The following is a 25,560-nucleotide window of genomic DNA, read 5'->3' as shown; positions in this document are numbered from 1 at the left end:
TGCAGTATACATATTTGGGCCATTTTGACATCGGTGACAGAGGTGGGACGTGTATTGTGGTTATATATGCACTTATGACCCTCCCTCCACTTTTTAGATTGAAAACAGGAATTAAAATTGTAGATTCTTAGCAGTCTTAGCCTCCCTCGTTGAGATAACACAAATAATTCGTCCATAATCAGAATGAGTTTCAGGTGTCAGAGAGCAACTTTAGAAAACAGTGTGCTGAGAACATATGCTTGATGTAGATTTGAAGAAGATCATTAGAAAAAAAAGCATTCTTTGTGTTTACAAAACAAATGTTTTTATGCTATCCAGTTCCCGCCTTAACTTAAAGTATTTCCTATTCACTTTAATAATTGGAGCAGAAGGGTATGATGAATGAAGCGCCTCATTATGAAGTTTGCTTTCTGGGTCTCTACAGAGAGTAGCTGTCTGCTTCTGCCTAGTTGGTCCATTGTTAACCCTAAATGATGCTGACATCAATTCTCCTGCAGATAATTGGGTCCATCCATAGATTGAGTTCTCCAGTCAACAGAGCCTTTTGATTGACATGACTCTTGATGTTTTTATTATCTTTTATATGACTGGAATGGAGCCTTTCTGTTTCTTGAATAATATCTTACTGTACATGTATTAGTTTGATTCCACAGAATCTTTCTTAAGAAAATATAAGAACTGTAGTATGGAGTAAAGATTTATCAAAATAATTATGGGATAAACAAAGTTATCAGCTAAAAATTTTTTGTTAACTCAGACATATTTTATTTTATTTTTTTGGGTGTCTGTTGCATTAAAGACATATTAGATGCTTCTAGTCTGAGTGTGGTTGTGGGTACATCCAAACTGCTTCTTTCTTCTAGCTTGTGCTGGAGTCTCCAACAATAAGCATTTACTGGCATTTACTCTATACAGCAACTGAGATCCAGCCCTTCCGAGACCTCCCAGTGGAGTCTGACAATCTCCATTTACAACTAGTGCTGACGTCACTGGTCACGTGCACTTGGACAAATTACTTAACCTTCAAAATCTTGGTTTCCTTATTTGTAGGGCAGGTAATAGTCTACCTACCTCATTGGTTTGATATGAAGAGTAAATGAGATCATATACATAAGGTGAAGATTTGGGGAATATTTTCTGTTCATGAGTTCAATGAAGCAGAAATCAACAAATACATAGCTTAAAAAAGTCGGACTGTTGAAAAATGTTCTCATAATTTACTTAACAGATACGGCTCTTCGATGGAAATCATTTAAATACATGTAAAAGTGTAAAGTCTTGGGGCACCTGGCTGGCTCAGTCGGTAGAGCACGTGACTCTTGATCTTGGAGTTGTAAGTTTGGAGCCCCATGTTGGATGCAGAGATTGCTTAAAAATAAAATCCGTAAAAAAAAAGTTGAAGGTCTTGAATTCAAAGGTCCTAGAACTCTAACTCTCAAAAATATTTGTGAGTTAAATATACAATTAAAGTGACATGTCATATAAAGCTATGACATGGTAAATTATTTCCCAGATATACTCTTGTTGAGCTTCCTAAAGTGAAAACGTCTTTTTGCAATAAGACTTCCCTGTAACTTAAAACTAAAATTAAGGTCAAGTATTTGCTTTTCTGGAAAGAAGCCTTACATAAGGTTTTAAAAGTACCAAGTATTAGTCACTTAAAAACACTGATTTCATTTAAAATGTGCATTTTAAACATTTATTTGCATCATGGTGTAAAATATTTCATGTCTTAAACCTTTAAAAACTTGACTGTTGTACTAGCTTTGCAAATCTTATCCACTCAATAGTTTTGATATTGAAGAAAGTTTAATGTTCAAGATAGAGTAGAATCAATTGGGAAATAAATTTGTAAGAACGGCTTAAAAGTATTATTTAGATCTAGAGAAAGATAGTGTCAAAATGTTACTTGTTTGGAGAAAAGAGACTTCATAAAATGGGACACAATTCAATGATTTCAGAATGAAGATAAACAAAGAAAACTCATTTGTTACTAAGAAAATGTGCAGTATTAGAATCTTCAAATAGATTCTTGTGTCCGATTCCTTTACTTGACTATAATTTGGACTTCTATTTGGAGGGCACTTTTATGATCGCCCCCACCCCATCTCATGTTTGAGAGAATGGTAAAGATGTTTTATTAATCTATTTGTGGACATAACTGGAGTCTCATTTGTCAACAGCACAAAAGAGAGAAGGACTGGGCTTTGAGTAAAACCAACTTTTCCTGGTTTTGCCTCAATTGTTATTTTTGTCTTCAGTAGTTGCGATATAAAAATAACCCTTTATTTTTCATATGAACATTGAGATCTCAGCAGATGTTTAGCTCCCTTGACATATTTCATTTGTCTTGATTTAAAATCTTCCTGCAACTTGTTGAAATTCTTTGTGATTAAAACTGAAATCAGAGAATCAGTACGCATCTCAAAACAATGCGCTGAAACTGCAGAGATGCATATTTTTACTTTTTAATTATCAAGTGCATTCACAAGTCAGAAAGAACAAGCTTCTACAAGGGTGACTCAAGCTGCTTGGGCCGGGCTGTACGTGAAGGCACAGATGTGTGCACTCAGGACACTGGGGGCTCTGTGCCACCCGAACAGACTTCTGTGCTGATCGCTGAGGGCTTTGGCTGGCCTTGATGCCACTCACCACCTTCAAAAATGCTCCCCCCTTTTAAGTTCTACACAGCAGGGGAATGTTTACCAATTTTCATGCCTCAACAACATGTGCAGGGATAAGAGCCACATACATTTTTACTAGAAGATATTTTATATTGGGTATACATCTGGGCAAAATTTACACCTCAATGCTCAACACTGTTTTTCTCACTTCTGACTTTAATGGAATCAATTGTCTAATTTGGTAAATAAGTTTTCTGGGTTTGATTAGTTTTGACCTGTGTGGGATTACATATTTACTGACAGACTTATAATCACATAGTTGAGAAAGGAGAAGAGTCAAGAAAAAAACCCAAAGAAATGAACTTTTCTATTATAACATCACACTTTATATAGTCACACACACACACACACACACACACACACACACACAAAATATATATATATATATATAGTCACATGGTGATGATACCATTGTTCTGGAACTCAAGAAATAAATAATGCAATGTAATAATTTAAGAATAAATGTTAAGACTAAAATAAATATTAAACAACGTTAAGTCTACAAATTACTTATATGCTTAAATATGAAATGCTCTTTTTAAAAAGTAATTTGAAACACTGCTGCCAAAAGCCATTTTTAGTTTGTATGTATCAAGTTACATGTATGAGTCATTCAAAACTAACAAATTTGTTCCCTTTTAATGTCTTTCTTACTGGGACCATTTTGAATACACATTCTGAAGCTGCTTCCCTCTTAAATAAAGTTAAATTTCAAAAGCATATATTTCATAATCTGAACATAACATCACACATACAATCACAATACAGATGTAAGAATATTAAATGACTGCTTGATGGACATCCTGACAGTGCAAACACTTTTCCTTCATCTCGGCTGAGTGGCAATTATGTTTTTTTCTTTATTGGTTTTCCAACGGTGGTAATGTAATTCTGATGCAATAACTAACACACATAAGGACCAATACTCGGATCAACAACAGTCACAATGATTTAAAATAATTAAGGTCAAAAGGCCCCATTTATTTTTCTACTCATATCTCGCTTCTGATTTTTCTAGATTCTTTCATAAGGACAAGGAGTAGTGGGGCCTTACTTTCTTCCTTAGTATCTGGAAGTTCTTCACTCTGAAGAGAAATTCCGTTTGGTTTAATTTGTCATTTCATTTCTGTGTATTTGGTTGTCTCTTCATTCTTCAACTCTTTACTAGGAGAAAAGTACACAAAATGTACTAAATGAACTTAGACAATGTCTTTTGGCCACAACCAAATCTCGGTGTGCCCTGGCAACAACGTGGGTAATAAGCACATTGCGTAACACACACACACACACACACACACACACACACACACACACCCAAGAAAGACCAAAGTACTAATCCCCTATCTCCTAATGTGCTTCTCGAACACACTGCTAACACTTTTGGCACCGTTAGTGGTTGTGTAAGGCCTGCTCCAGCACTGACAAGTGAAAAAGAAGCACACTTCTCAAATACAGACCCTAAGCACTCCAAACCTGGAGTAACTTCCAGAAATTAAGAGCAGGCAATCAGAATTCGGAAAGCTCTTCGTTCATTGGAGGAAAAAATGTCATGGATGATGCTCCAAGGTTAGTAAATGGGAAGGATATAGACCATCTTATTAAATAGCATTCTTTCATTTAGTCAATGATTAGGTCTATTTTCACAAAGTGGGTTAACTATTACATTTTTTCGCATAAAACCAAAAAATGGTGTGGGTCATTTTTAACAAAGGTAGTGATGGTTAATTATGCATTTAGATGCAGCTTTGAAATAAATCAAATTATGTCACTAATGAAAATCAAGAACCAATACGTGGATGAAACAAGGACCTTCTTAGAGAACATGCAGGAAGGACACAAAAACTAGGGGGAGATAAGCTAGTCGTGTTGAACCGGACACCCTTTACTGCAATTATTCATGTGCCAGTGGTGAGTATCTGAAAGTAGATAAACATGTTGCTGTCCTTCCTCTGAGCAGAAAGCGCTTCATGCTTGATTGCTCTCAGAAGGCAGATGCCACCTGAGAGTGATGGCAATGTGGCTAAGGTGGCGATCAATTCTACCAAGCGCTCCTGGGAAAAGTAGAGGCTAGGTCATTGTGGCACGAAAGGGCACGGTAACCATTTCCTAAGCCCCTTCCCTGGTAGCACAGGAGGCTTAGGCAACATCTGTGCTTTTAGGGGCAGGCTCAATCTTAAATAAATAAACTATCTTTTTTGCTATCTTTTTTTGATGAAAGACATTTACACACGAGGGGAAAGAAAATCCTTTGTCAGTCCGTTTCCGGACTTCAAATCTGTTCAGCAGAGCTAGCACAGATAAGGTGGCATTAAATGTACAAGTCCAAAAATGTTCCAAGTGAGGCTCACGAAAGCAACTGAAGTAGAGTGTAAAAGGGTACAGAGGTGGTGTGCCAAGGTACAATCTCACTTGGGGCCAGAAAAGGGTGTCATTCATTCTGTCCCTGTGTGTATACATGGGAAGCACACAAAACTTGTCCCAAATTAGGGCCCAGGGCCCAACAAAAATAGAAAAGAAAGTAGTAAAGGCTCAAATGGATGCTGGGCACCAGGGCCTGAGAAACCCTATAAACATCTGCAAGGGGCCATGAGGAAGGTAAACGCATCTTAGAAGAATAACGAGGCAAAACAGAGTCAGAGGAGGAGTTTATAAAAGTGGTAACAAAAACAAAGAAGAAAAACAGAAAAGGGAAGGGAGAGAAGAGCAGCTGGAAGTGAGTGGGCTGCATCCTGCACGTGCAGAGGATGTAGGACAAGTGACATTCATCAGGTGGAGATGGCACAATGAGAAGTAAACAGAGAAGCCAGAGGACCCTCTGGAGAGGGAACCCTCCAGAGACACAGTGAAGCAGGCCGTGCAGATAACATCTTTAAGAGAAGTGAACCAGGCTAAGTGGGGTGCAATGCATCTTAACTCATTTATTCCTCATAATAATCCTTGACGTAGGTATTGTCCCTACTTACAGATGAGAAAACTGAAGAACAAAGAGCAAAAGAAGCTTGTCTAAAGTCATGTACAGCAAAAGTAGCCAAATGGGACATGAAGCCAGGTAATATGGTTCCGAACTCAAGTGTTCTTCATCCCGAGTTGTCAGCACAGAGCCCGAAGCAGGGCTCGAACTCACAAACTGCGAGATCATGACCTAAGCCGAAGTCAGACGCTTAACCAACTAACCCTGCGTGAAAATCTAATTAACTGTCCTCGTCGTCGTCATCATCATCATCATCATCGCTTAAGTATTCACTGTGTAGAACATTATGTGCAACACTTGTATGGAAGTGGACAGACTATATAGGCAGTGCTATGTAACAAAATTAATAATGTGTTAGTTTTATTCCTGTTTAAAACTCTGTTTTCAAACAATTATATTACAGTACAGCATGCTTCTCTCTCTCTCTCTCCTAATCAGAGAAACTGCGTATCAGCCTTTCATCACACGAGTTGTTTTTAAAAAAATGTAACAGTGTTTCCAACTGGTATAAGGAAGAGAACTACAGTACTATAGGCCATAACAACTCATTCATTACTGTATAGGCCAGGTGACTGTGAAGCAATTACAATGATTACACTAGGCTACCATAAAGTAATCATATTGCTGCATCTGTTATCAATGCATGAATGTTATATGTTTAAATAAATATGGATTTTTACATTACCTTTTCATTTTTGATGTCAGTATTAGTAATACATATTACACCTACAGTGTTTTATATCATATAAGACAATAATGATGTAGGTACAGACAGATGATTCATCTTGTAAACACGATGTGAACTTACGATATTGATTAGTACAGTAATATAAATGTATTTTCTCTTCTGTATGATTTTCTTAGTAACGTTTTTGTTTCTCCAGCTTACTATATTGTAAGAGAACACTATGTGATACGTGTAACATACAAAATATGTGTTAAGTGACTATTTATGTTATCAGTATTCTGGTCAACAGTAGGCTGTTATTGTTTGGGGGAACCAAAGTTATACATGGATTTTGACTGCATAAAGCAGGGACTGGTGCTCCTAACCCCTGCGTTGTTCAAGAGTCTACTGAGTATGTTGTATACAAACGACTTCATAACCGTCTTTCTTCTACTCAAACATCTTTCCATGTCTATGAAAATACTTCAATAATGTAACAAATAGTATCACATGGTATTCCCTTATAGAAATGTTTTATAATTTAATCAACTCTATATTCATAGAAATTTAATTCTTTCTTCCTATTTTTAAAACACTGCTTGAAGGAACAGCCTTTTAACTGATTCTGCCCATGTATACTTGACTATTTTCCTATAATAGATTCCTAAAACTAAAACTGTCAAATCAAAGGACATGAACAGTTTGACAAGTTAAAAAAAAAAAGAAGTATCACCAAGCTATCCCCCACAGGGAATGGATGAATCTTATACAATTACCAGCAGTGTATGAGGAAACTCAGTGCCCCCATCGGTTTTATAAGTTTGAAACTTGTTGCCATTTTGTGAGGGGAAAAATACTGTATCAGTTACTAATTTTTGTTATTTGATCACTGGAAGGGAGACACTTTTCATATATTCATTTTCTTTAAGAATGTCCTCTGAAGGCCCTTTGCCAATTTTTCTTTTCTTTGTTGATTTTTAAGAGTTTTTAAAAAATATGTTAAGGGTATTAATTCTTTATCTGTCACATATCTCGTGAAGTTCTTCCTCATCCTGGGTTATTATATGTTTCTAGATTTTGCTTTAAATCATTTTGAAGTTCTTATTATTAAACTTTGTTTTAAAATGTTTTCTGATTCTGTTATCAAGGATAAAAAGTCATTTCTTAACCCATGATTGTATAACTACTCATCTATATGCTTTTGGTATAAGGAGATTTAAGTTTTTTATAATTAAAATCTAAAAATACTTATGAAAATTCTGAATCTGGTTTCCTTTAAGTGACAACTTCACAAAAGTGGACACATTTCACGTTTAGCAGACAAATGTCACCACTGCCTAACTGAGAAAACAGAGGCCTCTTCTTCAGAAAGGTCTTCCTGACCTTCCTACATTCCATCCCCCACAAGAAAACACCATCATTCAAACACACTTGTCTCACTGGCCTATCTCAGTACAAAAGTGACCCTGCCTTGTTTCAAATTCTAATCTGTGTATTTCCTCTGGTCTCCAGGGATTATTCACCTGTCCTTTATCTTGAATGGCTCCTCCCCTGGGGCTCTTTCCTTTCAGTTTGTAACTCTTCTCCTCATTCCCCTCTCTACAAAGATCTCTAAATCCCGTGTTTTCTACTGGTTATTGCCCAGCCTTTTCTTTCCTTCGAAGTACAGCTTCTGGGAAAAGCAGTCTCTTCTGATTATTTTTTCCCTCTGCACTGGAGACGGTCTGATTCAAGGACTCTCATCAAAACTATCTTCTTGGAGGTCATAAATGGCCTCTTGACAGGAAATCCTGAAAGGGCACTTTTAAGTCCTTATTTTACTTCTCCTCCCTTTGGCATTCGTCATCGTTTATTTATTTTTAATAGCAGTATAATTAACATAAAATGTTATATTAGTTTCAGGTGTACAACACATTGATTCAACAACGCTGTCCGTTATTCAATGATCATGTGTAGTCGCCACCTGTTACCAAAAATGGTATCACAATATTATGGACTCTATTTCCTATCCTGTACTTTTCATCTCCATGACTTATTTGGCATTTGTGATGGCGGACCAGGCCTTCCCTAAATCTTTCCCTGCTGACTCTATGCTACAACTTTCTCCTGGCTTTCCTCTTACCTCTATTAGGGTGACCTTTTGACTGGTTTGCTCATTCTTCTTCCCCTGCATATCCATTGTGTGTCCTCGGTCCTCACGGCTCTGCGCTTTGCCCACTTCAGAACTATGGGAGGGAAAGATGAGAAACAGGAGCCCGTAAGAAGACTGCTGCCATAGCCCACATGAGGCTCTGATTTAGGGCAGGAGCAGTGGGAACAGAAAGGGGAGATCAATGGATGGATCTGAGAGAAAAACATTAGGGAGATGCTCAAAATAATGTAGAGACATGAATCTTTAGCTGGTAGGGTTCCTTCTCTATTATGATGAAGGGACAGAATAAAATAAATTTAACTTCTCTTAGAAAAATATTAGATGCCCAGGAAAAGCCAGAATATTTTCTTATCAAACTAGATGGAAAAAAACGTGTGTATGTGTAAAAATAACATGAGATTCCTTAATGACAAAGAAAGGGGTGAAGGAAATTTTTGCATAAGAAAGCTGTGATATGATCCAAGAATTCCACTACTGGGTATTTACCCAAAGAAAGCGAAAACATTAATTTGAAGAGATATATACCTCTTATTTACATTATTTACAATAGCCAAGATATTGAAGCCACCCAAGTGTCCACTGACAGATGAATGGATAAAGAGGATGTGGTGTATCTACCCAATGGGACATTATTCAGCAATAAAAAAGAACATGGTATTTTTATTTGTGACAACATGGATGGACCTAGAGGGTATTATGCTAATTAAAATAAGTCAGACAAAGACAGATGATTTCACTTACATGTGGAATATAAAAAAACAAGTGAATAAACAAACAAACAGCTGAATCAGACCTACAAATACAGAGAACTGATGGTTGACAGAGTGGATGGGAGTGGGGGATGGGCAAAATGGTGAAGGGGAGTGGGAGATTCAGGTTTCCAGTTACGGAATGAAGAGTCGGGAGAATAAAGGGTACAGCACAGGGAATACAGTCAATGAGACTATAATAGTGTTGTGTGGCGAGAGATGGGAGCTACCTTGTGGTAAGCACAGTATAATGAAAAGACTTCCTGAATCACTAAGTTGTACACCTGGAACTAATGAAGCACTGCGTGTCAACTACACTAAAAACAAACAAACAAACAAACAAGCAAAAAAACCAACACTGTGATATTCTGATCTGTGGGATGTGGAATGCAGCTTTTCAAATGGTTCAACAGTAAGAGTAAAATATAAAACAAATACTTTGTGAATGAGTGCAGAGTAAATAGTGTTAGGAGAAAAGAAAATACAAAAACAATGAAAAAAGGGAAATTTAAAGAGTGGAAGACAGTGTCTCCTTTCTACCATGTCTGGGAATGGTGGAAGAGTTTGATCCAGATGCAAGAATTTCAAAATCAAGTAAATAAATAGGATTGAATACAGATTACTACAAACTAAACCATCTTCTCTCAAAATCACAGGCTGAAGGGGTGCCCGGGTGGCTTAGTCGGTTAAATGTCCAACTCTGGCTCAGGTCATGATCTCACAGTTTGTGAGTTTGAGCCCCATGTCGGGCTCTGTGCTGACAGTTCAGAGCCTGAAGCCTGCTTCAGATTCTGTCTTCCTTTCTCTCTGCCCCTCCCCTGCTCACGCTCTGTCTCAAATATAAATAAACATTAGAAAAATTAAAAAAAAATCACAGGCTGAAGTCCTAATTCCAAAATGGAAGCAAGGATCTTTAAGGAGGTTAATTAAGATTAAATGAGGTCATAAGGGTGAGACTCTAATCTACAGACCAGAATTGGTAGTTCTTATTAGAAGAGGAAGAGACACCACAGAGCTCTTTCCAACACATGCATAGAGGAAAGGCCATGTAAGGACACAGCAAGAAGGTGGCCACCTACAAGCTGGGAAGAGAGGTTTCACCAAAAACTGACCCCGCTGCAACCTTGATTTTGAACTTCCAGCCTCTCGTACTGTGAAAAAAAATTTGTTGCTTAAGCGACCCAGTCTGTAAGCACTGATAATTTTTGCAATTTCTCTCCAGGGAACCTATTCTCGGGCATTAAAGTAGAAACTCAGGTGTCTGTGGAGGCTATGGTGGGTAATGCGGTGAATGAGAGAAGCAAGCTAGGGGTAATACAGTGAACTGGAGAGTGGATGACCCACACAGGAGAGGCAATCTGCTTCCTCAGCTCAGCTCATGGAACTGTGGTCCAGAACATCAGATTAATTTCAAGAGAAGTACAAAGTCTGCATTTACGTGAAATTTTTTTTTTTTTTTGCATTTAGCCACTGAAAATTACACACACATACATACACACACACAGTGGATCCAACCAAAGATACTAGGACTGCATCTTGCTGGCAGGCCCTAGTTTTTGACCTCTGCTCTGGCCACAGAGTATCTCCTGGCCTCAGGGTACCCCAGGCACTTTCACACTTTAGCTCCCGATGTCCTGATTTCTAGGTCCTTCTCTTTTTTTTCACCCTGCCTCAATATGGTCTTTAGGACTTACATACTATTTTATATCTTTGGCTTTTACTGACCACTGTAGGAAAATCAGACTGTGTGATCCTCTTCACTTTTTCTCTCATAATCTATATACAATCTAACAGAAAATTACCTTGAAAATGGATACAACATCTGGACTTTTGTTTGCAGCCAAGATGGGGAGGCAGGGACTGGATATACTGCTTGCCTAAAACCACCACCACCAAAAAACCCCACAATAAACTGGATAAAATATATGAAACAATAGTTTTCAAGACAATGAATCACTGGCAACAAAGGACACTGGTACCCAAGAGACAGAGAACAAATGAGATGAGCCCTATGGTCACCCAGCTCACCGCCTTGAGTTTCCAGGCTATGGCACAGGGAGATGAGGCCTGCATGAGTCCTGGTGGATTCCCTGACAGCTGAGGGCCTGAGGAGACGGAGATGGCTAGAGTTCACAGAGTGTCAGAGAGGAGAAAGCTTCACAGTGAGAGAATGTGAACATCTGCAAAGGGTTCCCTTCAAGTATCCAGAAGAGCTGGTGAACTCATGCATCTGAGGACATTTCCTGAGGCCAGAACAGTGCCTGTGCCTACCATCCAGGCTGGAAGACCTCACAACTCAGAAGGGGCGGCACAGAGTACCCAGAGGGATTTGTGTCCATACTGACGAATAATGAATGGCTCTGGTCCCCCCTAACAAACCTTAAAAGCAAGACCCGAGAAGATCAAACTGTTCTGAAGTAGCTTAACTATATTCTAGAACAGAGCTTAAGAATATTTATAGAAATACAGAAATATCTAGTAACCAAAAGGTAAAGATTTCAATGTGTGGCATCCAATACAAGTGTATTAGGGGGTGGGCAAAGAAATAGAAAAATACAACCCATGATGATGATCAAAAAACTGAAACTTAGAACAGACTCAGATGTTAGAATTCTCATTAAAACAATGTTAGAAAAAACATCAAAACAGTTATTATAACTATATTCCACTTGCTCAAAAGGTTAAGTAGACCCAAGGATGATATCTGTAAGACCCACTGTGAATTTCTAGAGATGAAAACTAAAAGGCCTGAGGTGAGAAATATACTGGAAGGGATTAAAGTCAGATGAGACACGGCAGAGAAAAGATCAGATAACTTGAAGACACAGCAACAGAAACTATTAATAGAAATTAAATAGAAGCCACAGCAATAGAAAAGGTGAAACACATTGAAAAAAAAATACAACTAAAAAAAAAGGCATCAGGGAGCATGGGACATGCGGCCCATGTGGGCCTAATGTATGTGTAATTGGAATCCTCAAAGATGAGAGAAACAGATGGAGGCAGGAAACAACAAAAACAAAACTAAGAAGAAAAAATGGCCCAGATGTTCCAAATTTGATGAAAACATAAACCTAAAAGATCCAACTAACCTCCAGCACAAGAAACGTAAAGAAAATTACAAGGCACATCATAATCAAATTGCTCAAAACCAGTGATAGAGAGAAATCTCACAAGTAGCCAACATAGGGGAAACCATGCTCTGTACGGAGGAACACAGAGAAGCATGAGTCTATTTCCTATTGGAAAAAACTGCCAGGTGAGAAGGCAATGGAGCTGAATTTTTTTTCTTTTGATATGAAATTTATTGTCAAATTGTTTTCCATACAACACCCAGTGCTCATCCCAACAGGTGCCCTCCTTAATGCCCATCACCCACTTTCCCCTCCGTCCCACCCACCATCAACCCTCAGTTTATTCTCAGTTTTTAAGAGTCACTTATGGTTTGGCTCCAATGGAGCAGTATTTTTAAAGTACCAGAAAAAAAGTGCCGATCTTTCAACACAGAATTGTATGCCAAATAAAAACAGCTTTCAAAATAAAAGATGAACTAGTCCTTTTCAGACATGTGAAAAGTAAAGGCACTCATTTTTAGCTAACCAACATTACAAGAGATGTTGAAGGGAGATCTCTGGGTGTAAAGGAAAACGGTACCAGGTGAAAATACGGATCTACACAAAGAAATTAAAAAATACTGAAAAATGAAAACAAAATAGGCAAATATTAAGGTTTTCTTATTCAATCTCTTCCAAAGATGACAGTTCACAAAATTAATAACATAATGAAGGGGTTATAACTAATATAAATAAAGTGTGTGACTACAGAAGCATCAAGGTCAGGAAGGAAGAAATGGAAAAACACCATTTTAAAGCGCTAAACCCTAAAAAAAAAAATCACTAAAAGAGGAAAGCACAGCATTATGGGTAATAAGCTAACAAAGAAAGATAAAATAGATAAAACATAATTTAAAAGAAAGCTGAAAAAGTTGAAAAATGAGAGAATTGAGAGAAATAGAAAACAAAAAACAGTATAATAGACTAAAACTTCTCCATGTTAATAATCGTATTAAATATAAATGTTTGCTTAATTATCCTAATTAATAGGCAGAAATGGTCATATTGGGTAAAAAGAGCATGAATTCAGCTGTATGCTGCCTATAAGAAGCATACTTTAATTTTCAACCTATTTGCATTTTTATATTTAAAGTATAAAAACACATATATCATTCCAACACTTATTAACAGAAGGCTGGAGTGACTTTTCTAATATTAATTAAAGTAGATTTCAGAACAAAGAATAGGACCAGAAATAAAGTCACTTACCTCCAAAAAAATGTAACAATCCTAAACATATGGGCACCTAATACAGAGCTTCAAAATACATGACACAAAACCTAACAGAGCTACAAGAATTAAAAAACAAGCCCACAATATTAGTTGAAGACTTCCAATACCCAACTCTCAATAATTAATAGAATAGATAGAAAATCAGTAAGGCTATCCCAGACATAAACAACACTTATTAGCCCATGTGATCGAATTTATTTATAAAAGAACACTTCAGGTAGACAAGTGCATGATACTCAGTCTTTTCTTTTTTTCTTTTCTTTTTTTTAGTATAATTTATTGTCAAGTTGGCTAACATACAATGTATACAGTGTGCTCTTGGTTTTGGGGGTGACTCATCGCTTTTATGCAACACCCAGTGCTCATCCCAACAAGTGCCCTCCTCAATGCCCAGCACCCATTTTCCCCTCTCCCTCACCCACCCCCGCCCCATCAGCCCTTAGTTTGTTCTCTGTATTTAAGAATCACTTATGGTTTGCCTCCCTCCCTCTCTGTAACTATTTTTTTCCCCTTCCCTTCCCCCATGGGTTTCTGTTAAGTTTCTCAAGTTCCATGAGTGAAAACATGATATCCGTCTTTCTCTGTTTTATTTCACTTAGCATAAATACCCTCCAGTTCCATCCACATTGCTGCAAATGGCAGATTTCATTCTTTTTCATTGCCAAGTAGTATTCCATTGTATATATAAACCACATGTCCTTTAACCATTCATCAGTTGATGGACATTTAGGCTCTTTCCATAATTTGGCTATTGTTGAAAGCGTTGCTATAAACATTGGAGTACATGTACCCCTATGAATCAGCACTCTGTATCTTTTGGATAAATGCCAGTAGTGCTGTTGCTGGGTCATAGGGTAGTTCTATTTTTAATTTTTTGAGGAACCTCCACACTGTTTTCCAGAGTGGCTGCACCAGTTTGCATTCCCACCAACAGTGCAAGAGGGTTCCCATTTCTCCACATCCTCACTAGCTTCTGTTGTTTCCTGAGTTAATTTTAGTCACTCTGACTGGTGTGAGGTGGTATCTTAACGTGGTTTTGACTTGTATTTCCCTGATGATGAGTGATGTTGAGCATCTTCCCATGTGTCTGTTGGCCATCTGGATGTCTTCTTTGGAAAAGTGTCTATTCATGTCTTCTGCCCATTTCTTCACGGAATTATTTGTTTTCTAGGTGTCGAGTTTCGTAAGTTCTATATAGACTTTGGATACTAACCCTTTATCTGATATCTCATTTGCAAATATCTTTTCCCATTCCGTCGGTTGCCTTTCAGTTTTGTTGATTGTTTCCTCACCATGCAGAAGCTTTTTATCTTGATGAGGTCCCAATAGTTCATTTTTGCTTTTATTTCCCTTGCCTTCGGAGACGTGTCAAGCAAGAAATTGCTGTGGCAGAGGTAAAAGAGGTTGTTGCCTGTATTCTCCTCTAGGTTTTGATGGTTTCCTGTCTCACATTTAGGTCTTTCATCCATTTTGAGTTTATTTTCGTGTATGGTGTAAGAAAGTGGTCCAGTTTCATTCTTCTGCATGTTGCTGTCCAGTTCTCCCAGCATCATTTGCTAAAGAGACTGTCTTTTTTCCATTGGATACTCTTGCCTGCTTTGACAAAGATTAGATGGCCATAACATTTGTGGGTCCAATTCTGGGTTCTCTATTCTATTCCATTGGTCTATGTGTCTGTTTTTGTGCCCATACCATACTGTCTTGATGATTACAACTTTGGAGTAGAGGCTAAAGTCTGGGATTCTGATGCCTCCTGCTTTGGCTTTCTTTTTCAACATTACTTTGGCTATTCAGGGTCTTTTATGGTTCCATATAAATTTTAGGATTGTTTGTTCTGGCTTTGAGAAGAATGCTGGTGCAATTTTGGTACAGATTTCACTGAATGTGTAGATTGCTTTGGGTAGTACTGACATTTTAACAGTATTTGTTCTTCCAATCCATGAGCATGGAATATTTTTCCATTTCTTTGTGTCTTCAATTTCCTTTGTAAGTTTTCTATAGTTTTCAGCATACAGATCTTTTACAGCTTTGGTTAGTTTTACTCCTAGGTATTTTATGGTTTTTGGTGCAATTGTAAATGGGATCAATTTCTTGATTTCTCTTTCTGCTGCTTCATTACTGGTGTACAGAAATGCAACCGATTTCTGTACACTGATTTTGTATCCTATGACTTTGCTGAATTCATGCGTTAGTTCTAGCAGGTCTTTGGTGGAGTCTTTCAGGCTTTCCATGTATAGTATCATGTCATCTGTGAAAAGTGAAATTTTGACTTCTTCTTTGCTAATTTGGATGCCTTTTATTTCATTTTGCTGTCTGATTGATGAAGCTAGGACATCCAACACTACATTCAAAAACAGTGGTGAGAGTGGGCATTCTTGTCATGTTCCTGATTTCAGGGGGAAGATCTCAGTTTTCCCCCATTTAGGATGATATTAGTCATGGGTTTTACATATTTGGCTTTTATGATGTTAAGGTATGTTCCTTCTATCCGGACTTTCTTGAGGGTTTTTATTAAGAAAGGACGCTGTATTTTGTCAAGTGCTTCTTCTACATCTATTGACTACACATTCTTTTCAAGGGCACTAAAAACTTTTACCAAGAGAGACCATATTAAGAATCACAAAATAATTCTCAATAAATTTAAAAAGATTTGGATCATTCAGAATATGTTCTTTGACCACAATGGAATTAGAAATCAATAACAGAATGATATCTGGGAAACTCCCTAAATATTGGGAATGAAATGACCCATTTCCAAGTAACCCAGGATCAAAGAATAAATCTGAAGAAAAATTAAAAAAGTGTTTTTGAAAGAAATGAAAATGAAACCACAATATATCAAAATTTGTGGAATGCCATTCAAGCAGTGCTTAGTGGGAAATTTATGCCACTAAATGTTTATATCAGGAGAGAAGAAAGGTATTAAATCGTCCACAGTTTCCACTTTAAAAATTTTGAAAAAGGACAAATTAACCCCCAAGTAAGCCAAATAAAAACCAGAGTAGATACCAATGAAGGAGAAAATAGAGAAACAATAAGGAGAAATCAATGAAACAAAAATTTGATTCTTTGAGATCAAAATTGATAAACCATTATTAGCAAGGCTGATTGAAAAAAAAGAAATATTTAGGCTGAGATTGCTCGCTGCCTTAAAAAAATAAATTACCAATAGCAGGGATTAGGGGGCTGCAACTACAGATCCTATTACTACTGATCCTATTACTACAGATCCTATTACTACTGAAAAGATGAGGGAATATTATGAACCACATTATATCAACCAATTAAATCACTTGAGTGAAATGGACAAATTCCTTGAAAGAAACAAACTATCAAGGTTTACATAAGAAGAAACAGATAACCTTGAGAGCTCTAATTCTACTGAATAAATAGAATTTGTAGTTAAAAATCTTCCAAAAAAGAACATTCCAGGGCCAGACAGCTTTACCTGTAAATTTATCCAACATTTGAAGAAGAAATAAAATGATGGCCATGAAAGTGGTGGAGCTAAGAACTTCTGAATATTCTCTTCTCCAAATAAGCTAAGAGAAAACTGGCAAAAATGGTCAGAATCAGCATTTTCAGATTTCTAGAAATTAGTCAAAAGCTTGTGGCAACTGGGGAATGTTTATTCAAGAAAAATGGTTGAACCTTGGTAAAAGCAGAGAGCTCTGTGGCATTTTAACTTGACCTAGTCCCATCCCCCACTGTAGCTCTGTGGTGGCCTTGAAGAAGAGCCTACAATTTATGGCGAAAGCCAGCAGCCCGGCAGCTACTGGAAGGAACAGAACAGGGATGGAGCTCTTTCAAAGCCTCATTTCTAAAGAACTATTTTACTTGATCTGTCTGGTGGTTCCTTGGAAGATACCACTTATAAGGCTGTCAGTACTTGACTTATCTCAGAGCTGGCCTTTTCCCTGGGAGGCACTTGTTAAAACAATTACAGTTAGCTTCATGGCTGCCTGAGTGATGGATAATAGAAGCCAAACAACAGACTAACTAAAAAAGGTGAAAAGGAAAAGTTGGGGAAGTAAGATGTCCACACGAGTTTTCCCAAGTCCTGACACTATTCGGAGAGTCTAGAAGGTCTCACACATGTAGGGTTGTGAGCATGCACAGCAGAGACCTAAGAAGGCTTTACACCTTCACTTCTGGGTGATCTTAATGCTCTGTGCTAATAGGAAGGAAAACTAACACAGAGTTGTCAACTACTTGGCTAAATATCGAAGGTGTGCTCAATACCCCAAGAGACCCCTTAGCAAGACTGAGAGACTTACTGGTTCCAGGTGTTCAAGAAAATCTTTGTCCAATTAGCTGATCACTAGTCTAACCAAGCAGAGACTTCAGTGGCCAAACATTGTAATTATAGAGTTGTAGAAATTTGTTCAGAGAAGTTATTTAACAAATAACAACTATAATAAGTAGCATCAACAACAAACCCCAGGGAAGGGAAGAATCCAATTCTTAAGAGTTGTCACATTATAGTCTTTAAAATGTCCAGTTTTCAACAAAAGATTACAAAGACATACAAAAAAACCAAGAAAGGATGGTCCATACAAAGGGAAAAAAATAATCACCAGAAACTGTCCCTTAGGAAGTCTATACATTGAACTTTCTAGACAAAGACTTGAAATCTATTATTGTAAATATGTTCAAAGAACTAAAGGAAATTATGTCACTACACAGAGAGTATCAATGAAGAAATGAAAATTACAAAAGAAAAAATACCAAATCTACAGACTCTTCCAGAGAACAGAAGAACTAGAAATTCTTCTTAACTCATTCCATGAAGCCAGCCTACCCTAATACCAAACCAGACTAAAACATTACAAGAAAACCAAAGACCCATATTTTTCATGAACAAAATGCGAAAAACTCTAAATTAAATTTTAGAAAATCAAGTTCACCAATTTATAAAAATGATAACATACCATGACTAAATAGGGTTTATCCTAAGAATGAATCGTTAGTTCAATATTTGAAAATCAATGTAATCTACCATATGAACACATTAATAAAGAAAAATCATGATTATCTGAATAGACACAGAAAGAGCATTTGACAAAAATCCAACATCCATTACTGATACAAACTCTCAGCAAACCAGGAAATGAAGGAATCTACCTGATAAAGGACATTTATAAAAAAAACCTATGATAATATCATATTTAATGGTGAAAGACTGAATGCTTTCCCACTCATTACCCATAAAATCATGAAGAAGATAACGCTATCTACTCTCATCATTTCTATTCAACCTTGTAACATTATACTGGAGGTTTAGCCTTTGCAATAAGGCAAAAAAAAAAAAAAAAAAAAAAAAAAAAAAAGGCATCTGGTTTGGAAAGGAAGGAATGAAACTGGTTTTTATTTGCTTGATTGTCTATGTAGAGAATCTAGTAAAATATACTAAAAAGCTACTAAAACCCAAAAGACATTTTAGTAAGATGGCATAATGCAAGTTCAACATCCGACAGTCAGTAGTATTTCTATAAATGAGCAACAAACAATTATAAATATCATTTACATACGAAATACTCAGGAATAAATGGGTCAAACATCTGTAGGACTTACACCCTGAAAACTAAAAAACAGTGCTGAGAGAAATTAACAAAGACCTAAATAAATGAAGAAATATGTTAATGAGTCAGATTACTGAATATTGTTAACCTGTCAATTCTCTCCAAACTGGTCTGTGGATTCAAGGCAATGCCGATTGGAATCCAGTAGGCTCTACTGTAGAAGAAGCTTATTCTAAAAATCATGTGCACATAAAAAAGACCTTGAATAACTAAACTGACATTGAAAAAGGACAAAGTTGGAGGACCAATAATACCTACTTCCAAGACTTCCAGTTTTATTATAAATTTCTAGTAATCAAGACAGTGTATTACTGATTAAAGACAGAAAACCAGATCAATGGATCAGAACTGAGTCCAGGAACAAATGCACAAAGATACTGACAACTGATTTTCACAAAAATGCAAAAAGGCCATTCATCTGAGGCAGGATTGTTTTTTCAACAAATGGGGCTGGAACAACTAGAATATGCAAATGCAAACAAACCAAAATAGATTATCTGATCCAAACCTCATGCCATATATAAAAATTAACACAAAACAGATCATACACTTAAATACAAAACCTGAAAATATAAAACTTTCACATGAAGACGTAGGAGAAAACTTCTGTGACTTTAGGCAAAGGATGCTTAGACAGTATAAAGCATGATTCATAAAAGAAAAAACTGATAAACGTCATCAAAATAAAGCTTGTTCTTTGAAAGCCACTGTTAAAAGAGAATGAAAAGGGAAAATAGAGGCTGGGAGAGAATATCTGCAAATTATGTATCTGCAGAAGAACATATTTAAAATATATAAAGAACATTGTGACGTCACACACCTCACAATGGCTGGGTCTGATTTCACAAAGTGGAGGTCGGGTGGGGGGTGGTGGTAAAAAAAAAAAAAAGGCTGAAAAATGGACAAAGCAAGAACTAAAAAAAAACAAAAGGTTGCAAGCAACAGGTATTTTAAGGAAAAAAGGTAAACCACTTCCTTCTCGTGAAAAGGAAACTGGAGTCTGGAATAGGACTATTATAAAACTGGAATAAATATATAGTGGAAGAGTGACAGGATACTTAGAATTAACTCTTAAAGCCTTCATTATATTAAGAAGAGATTTCATTCATTCAGTTCCCATCTGAGTGTTCATAAATAAAGGACTTTAATATTACTATCTGAATTAACTTTTCTCTGATCAAAGCTGTTAATGAAATAAAACATTCTATCTTTAAAAAAAAACCCAACAAACTCAAGTTAAAATAGATTAATGACTAGGGAATACCGGATACTACTAATTAAGAATTTTCACATATTAATAGAAACTTCATTACCAACTCTCAGGCAGTAGATAATAACATCATAGGGGCATGAGGTACAAAAGGTGTAAGTTCCAGACTTTTAAGAAAATGCTTTGGTTAAATTAACCTATTGGGGTTTCTTCTTGATACCTTAAGAAGGGAGTACAGCTTTACTAAAATGTGTAAACATTACTTGCACAGAAGTGATTGACATTTCTAAAAAAAATAAAAATAAGAAAGAATAAAGAAGATAAGAAATTCAAGTGGAAGTAGTAAGAGGTAGTCCTATGTGGCTTATTTATATATTCTGGTCAACCAACTAAATAAGTTGCAAACTGAATGGCAAGACTGAAAGAAACAAAACAATTAGCCTTCAGGGGCGCCTGAGTGGCTCAGTCGATTAAATGTCCAACTCTTGATTCTGGCTCAGGTCATGATCACGAGATCGTGTGAGATCAAGCCCTGTGTCAGGCTCCATGCTAAGCATGGAGCCTGCTTAAGATTCTCTCTCTCTGCTTCCCCCCCCCCCAACTTGTGCTCTCTCTCTCTAAAATAATAATAAAAAAAATTAGTGTCCATTTACTTGGGTACAATGGACTCATTTAGGTAAATTAAAGAAATAAAGAAATGACTTTGTACATATGGAGCTATAATATTTCCATCTTCCACTTGCCTACAGCTTTCAGGTCATTAGAAATGTATCTTAATTCATCCCTACTTCTAAGAAACTACTAGTATAGGGAAAGCCCAAAAAGCTGCAGATGAACTTGAGCATTTAGACATATCTGAACTTCTCATGAAAATTTATTTTCAGAAGCTTTGTAAGTGTTCTATGCTCAAAAGGAGAAGTCAAGCTACCCTGACAGTCTTTAGGAGCTGGGATGTTTTGCGAGGTTTTTAAAAAATTCTAACCTGGAGAGCATGGTGTGGATCTGTGTATCACCGGAGAATAGGCATCCAATGCAGTCAGTGACTACAGACTCTCATTTGCATATCAGATACAAGTTTGAAAATTTAAAAAAAAAATTTTTTTTCAACGTTTTTTATTTATTTTTGGGACAGAGAGAGACAGAGCATGAACGGGGGAGGGGCAGAGAGAGAGGGAGACACAGAATCGGAAACAGGCTCCAGGCTCCGAGCCATCAGCCCAGAGCCTGACGCGGGACTCGAACTCACGGACCGCAAGATCGTGACCTGGCTGAAGTCGGACGCTTAACCGACTGCGCCACCCAGGCGCCCCAAGTTTGAAAATTTTTTATAAAACATGTTCAAAAACACCAAGAGCACTGTTGCCATAATGTATTAAATATGGTATTTAAAAAATTTTTTTATTTTTATTTTTGAGAGAGACAGAGAGAGAGAGAGACAGAGTGAGAGACAGAGCATGAGCAGGGGAGAAGCAGAGAGAGACACACACACAGAATCTGAAGCAGGTTCAGGCTCTGTCAGCCCAGAGCCTGATGTGGGGCTCAAACTCACGAACCGCTAGATCATGACCTGAGCCGAAGCTGGATGCTTAACTGACTGGGCCACGCAGGCGCCCCTAAATATTATGATATTTTTTGGTTGTTGAAACAGTTTGTCCTTACTGTTCGTGTATTTTTTATATGTGTGATCTGTCATTGAGTATAAACTCTTTAGGGTCAATGACCGTATCATCAACTATTATATAAAATTCCAGTGTTTTAGAGAATGGAACTGAAAACTTTCCTGGCAGATGTAACCAGAATGAAGATCAGAAAGACCTGGGATGTGTGTTTCATACAGGAGGCAGCGGGAAAGCCTGGAAAGAAAAGCAGATTAGGAAACAGAGGACCTGTGTTCTGGTCCTGGGTCTGACATTTAGTAACCACAGTGACTTGAGACAAGTCACAGCCTCTAAGATCTAAGGCAGGGGTCAGGATACTGGTCTGCAGGGAGATAGTGAGAACCAAATGTGATCCATGTGAGTGGCTGTGCTCTGAAGTGATACAGGGCTATATATAGTTATATCATCATCAGATTTTCTCTTTAAAAGATTTTAAAGCTTCCAACAAAATGGCATTTTACCGGGAAGCCTGACAACACTAAATATAATTTAAAACAAACAGACAAACAAACAGCCCAGCAGTCTGGGGATCTTGGCTCCTGGTCTGTGTACTGACCCAGAAGTGCCCTGGGAAATTTATGCAAGGCCTTTCCCCTTAGTTTTCTTGACTAGAAAACAGAGGGGATAGAGAATTTCTAAGGAATCTTCTAGGTCATGATTCTGTGACTCTTTAAAACACCATTTAAATTATGTTTGTCTTTCATCTGTAGAATAAAACATTATCTTGTGAAATAATGCATGGTTTTATTTGATAATTCCTATAAATTAGACTGTCATCTCCTTCAGAATTTTTGAAGTGAAACAGACATATTATTCTCCAAAATGTCAACATCAGTAGCAGGGTTAACCTGAACAAACATCTTCCTGAAGGAAATTCAGCTAGGATCATCCGGGTGCGTGTGTGTGTAAGCATGTACTCCTATGCGTATGTGGGTATGGTTGGTGGTGGATGAACAGGAGGGCACGACAGATTATCTAGGCTGTTCGAGGCTGTTACCCTCTTGGGATAGTTTGCTAGTGATTGTGTGAATATGAAGTTTGGGCTGAAAGTCAGGTACAAAATGATCTGCAGTGATAAAAAAAAATGAGAAATAGGAAGATTTTTGATATAAGTTTTTTGAGGTAAAAGGGATTTTCATTTATGTATTAAATGATGCAGCAAGTACCAAATGAAACTACAGAAACTTCCTAGTGATCTTTTATAACAAACACCTCAAAACGAATTGCTTAAATATATTACGCATTTGAAGAAAATACACAATGATATTGTTATGGGTATTACTTTGTTTCTTTAATGTCTCAAATAGGTATTTCATAATTTTTTTAAACCACACATCATCTACGTGTTTTCAGTTAATGTTATTTTAAAATGTAACTCAAACAAAAATAAATGACAAAATGGTTCCAAAAAACAAAAATTTGGTATGATATTTTAATTTTATTTAATATTATTTCTTATAACTTAGTTATAATACATTCTCAAAGTCCAACCATTAAGATATTCTTACGGGCACCTGGGTGGCTCAGTCGGTTTAGTGTCCGACTTCGGCTCAGGTCATGATCTTGCATGAGTTCAAGCCCCACGTCAGGCTCTGTGCTGACAGCTCAGAGCCTGGAGCCTGCTTTGGATTCTGTGTCTCCCTCTCTCTCTGCCCCTCCCCTGCTCTCTCTCTCTCTCTCTCTCTCAAAAGTACATAAACACTAAAAAAATCAAAATAAAATATTCTCAAGCCAGCTCAACTCTTAAAAAATCAATTATCTGAAATTTAACTTTCTTTTTTTAAAGTTTGAGATTTTTTTTTTTGAGAGAGACGAGGGAGGGAGAAGAGAGAGAGAATCTTTTCCTTTTTTTTTTTTTTTTTTTTGTTTATTTATTTATTTTGAGAGGGGGTGCAGAGAGAGTTTGAAAGAGAGAGGGAGAGAGAGATTTCCAGACAGGCTCTGCATTGTCAGCGTGGAGCCCGATGTGGAATTTGAACCCACAAACCACGAGATCATGACCCAAGCTGAAACCAAGAACGGGACTCTTAATTGACTTAGCCACCCAGCCACCCCAGGGAGAGAGAGAATCTTAAGCAGGCTCCACGTTCAGCGCAGAGCCCAACACGGCGTTCCATCCCACAAACCTGGGATCATGACCAGAGCCAAAATCAAGAGTTGGATGTTCAACCGACTGAGCGACCCAGGTGCCCCTGAAATTTAACTTTTGGTGTAATGTCATAAAAAGAGAAATGGAGAAACTGTCCTTAAAAAAACAAACAATACTTGTTTAGCGCTGCAAGTATTTAGAAGGAAAAGTTGCTTACTGTGTCACAGACTCTGAGCCCAGCCTGAAATCTTGGGACTTGTCCTTAATGACTGACCGCTGCAAAAGAAGAACAACAAACAGTAAGTACAAACTCAGCACAACGCAGGTAATAGTAGCAACTTGCTGAATGAGGAGAGAGCATGTTTGTTCTGAACATAAATGTCTATCAGCATAATGTTTTCACTCCTATGGACAACCAAGGAGAAAGTTCTCCAGATCATCTGAGCACTCTGTACGCATGTCAGTTTTCAGGTATGTGGCAAAAAAAAGGTCAGATACGAATCAGTGTAAACTAATCTAGAAACACCATATGGCATATCACTTAGGTTCTAAATGTATCTTTCAACATCGTATCCTTCGTTCCTCATCCTTTTGGCATACTTTATATTTTCATAGTGATGACACTCATGGAATTCTATCTAAAATTTTGGATCTGAAAACCCAACCTTCTACAAAATTTGTTCGGTACATATTTTATTAACGGCACCTTTGTGAAGAAAACAAACTAAAAGTACTTTCAGTGGTGCCAGATTATATTGTTATGTTTGATGGTTCCTCCAGAATTCCAGCATTAAGTCCAAATGAAGGTATACTGTGGGAAAATGGAGCTTGATATGAGACAGTATTTTATAAATCTACCCAACATTGCTATAAAATTGACTACAAATATTTTTTTTAAAGAGGTAATTACATGTTATGGAAAGAATCCATTTAAAATTCACATAGAAAATATACAGTTACTAAGTTTTGAGCCATATACAAATCAAAGATATACTATAGCCACCTAATTATTTAATTAAAAAAAAAAAACTGCAGGAAACAAAAACCAAGATGAAATCAAAGAAAAGGAGCACAGTCCTTAAGTTGTTTCAGTCTGAGGTTGTTTGAGTAACTACTGTTTTCCCAGTCTTATCTTTCCTGAAGATTGTTTTGCTTTTTAGATTTTGTCCCTCACAATCAGATTCTGCAAGATCATTCTTTAGCAAGATTTGGCACTTGAGTATCTTAAAACAAGTATTGTTTTTTTCTTTTTAATTAATAATGTTTATTTTTTAATTTACATCCAAATTAGTTAGCATATAGTGCAACAGTGATTTCAGGAGTAGATTCCTTAGTGCCCCTTACCCATTTAGCACCCCCCCCCACAACTCCTCCAGTAACCCTCTGTTTGTTCTCTATATTTAAGAGTCTCTTATGTTTTGTCCCCCTCCCTGTTTTTAGATTATTTTTGCC

At 37.1% G+C, this 25,560-nt stretch overlaps 1 protein-coding gene across 8 annotated transcripts in view; it reads right to left on the bottom strand.

Moving 5' to 3' along the window:
- Window positions 1–3,246: 3,246 nt before the first annotated feature.
- Window positions 3,247–25,560, bottom strand: part of AHI1 (Abelson helper integration site 1) — a 208,127-nt gene continuing 185,813 nt past the window's right edge. For 6 of the 8 annotated variants that reach the window (XM_053904459.1, XM_053904460.1, XM_053904461.1 and 3 more), the window contains 3 exons: window positions 24,326–24,384; window positions 8,445–8,547; window positions 3,247–3,848 (listed from right to left, as the gene is read on the bottom strand). In XM_053904459.1, the coding sequence (XP_053760434.1) occupies window positions 3,846–3,848; window positions 8,445–8,547; window positions 24,326–24,384 (165 nt within the window). In that variant the 3' untranslated portion in view covers window positions 3,247–3,845. Of the gene's footprint in view, window positions 3,849–8,444; window positions 8,548–24,325; window positions 24,385–25,560 lie in introns of those variants that run through there. The other 2 variants (XM_053904463.1, XR_008422886.1) reach the window with 2 other exon arrangements.

This window comes from Panthera pardus, unplaced genomic scaffold (genome assembly GCF_024362965.1).
Source record: "Panthera pardus isolate Hobbes unplaced genomic scaffold, ASM2436296v1 HiC_scaffold_17, whole genome shotgun sequence".
Classification (NCBI taxonomy): domain Eukaryota; kingdom Metazoa; phylum Chordata; class Mammalia; order Carnivora; family Felidae; genus Panthera; species Panthera pardus.
Note: the sequence above shows the minus strand (reverse complement) of the source record. Positions and strands in the feature narration are given on the sequence as shown.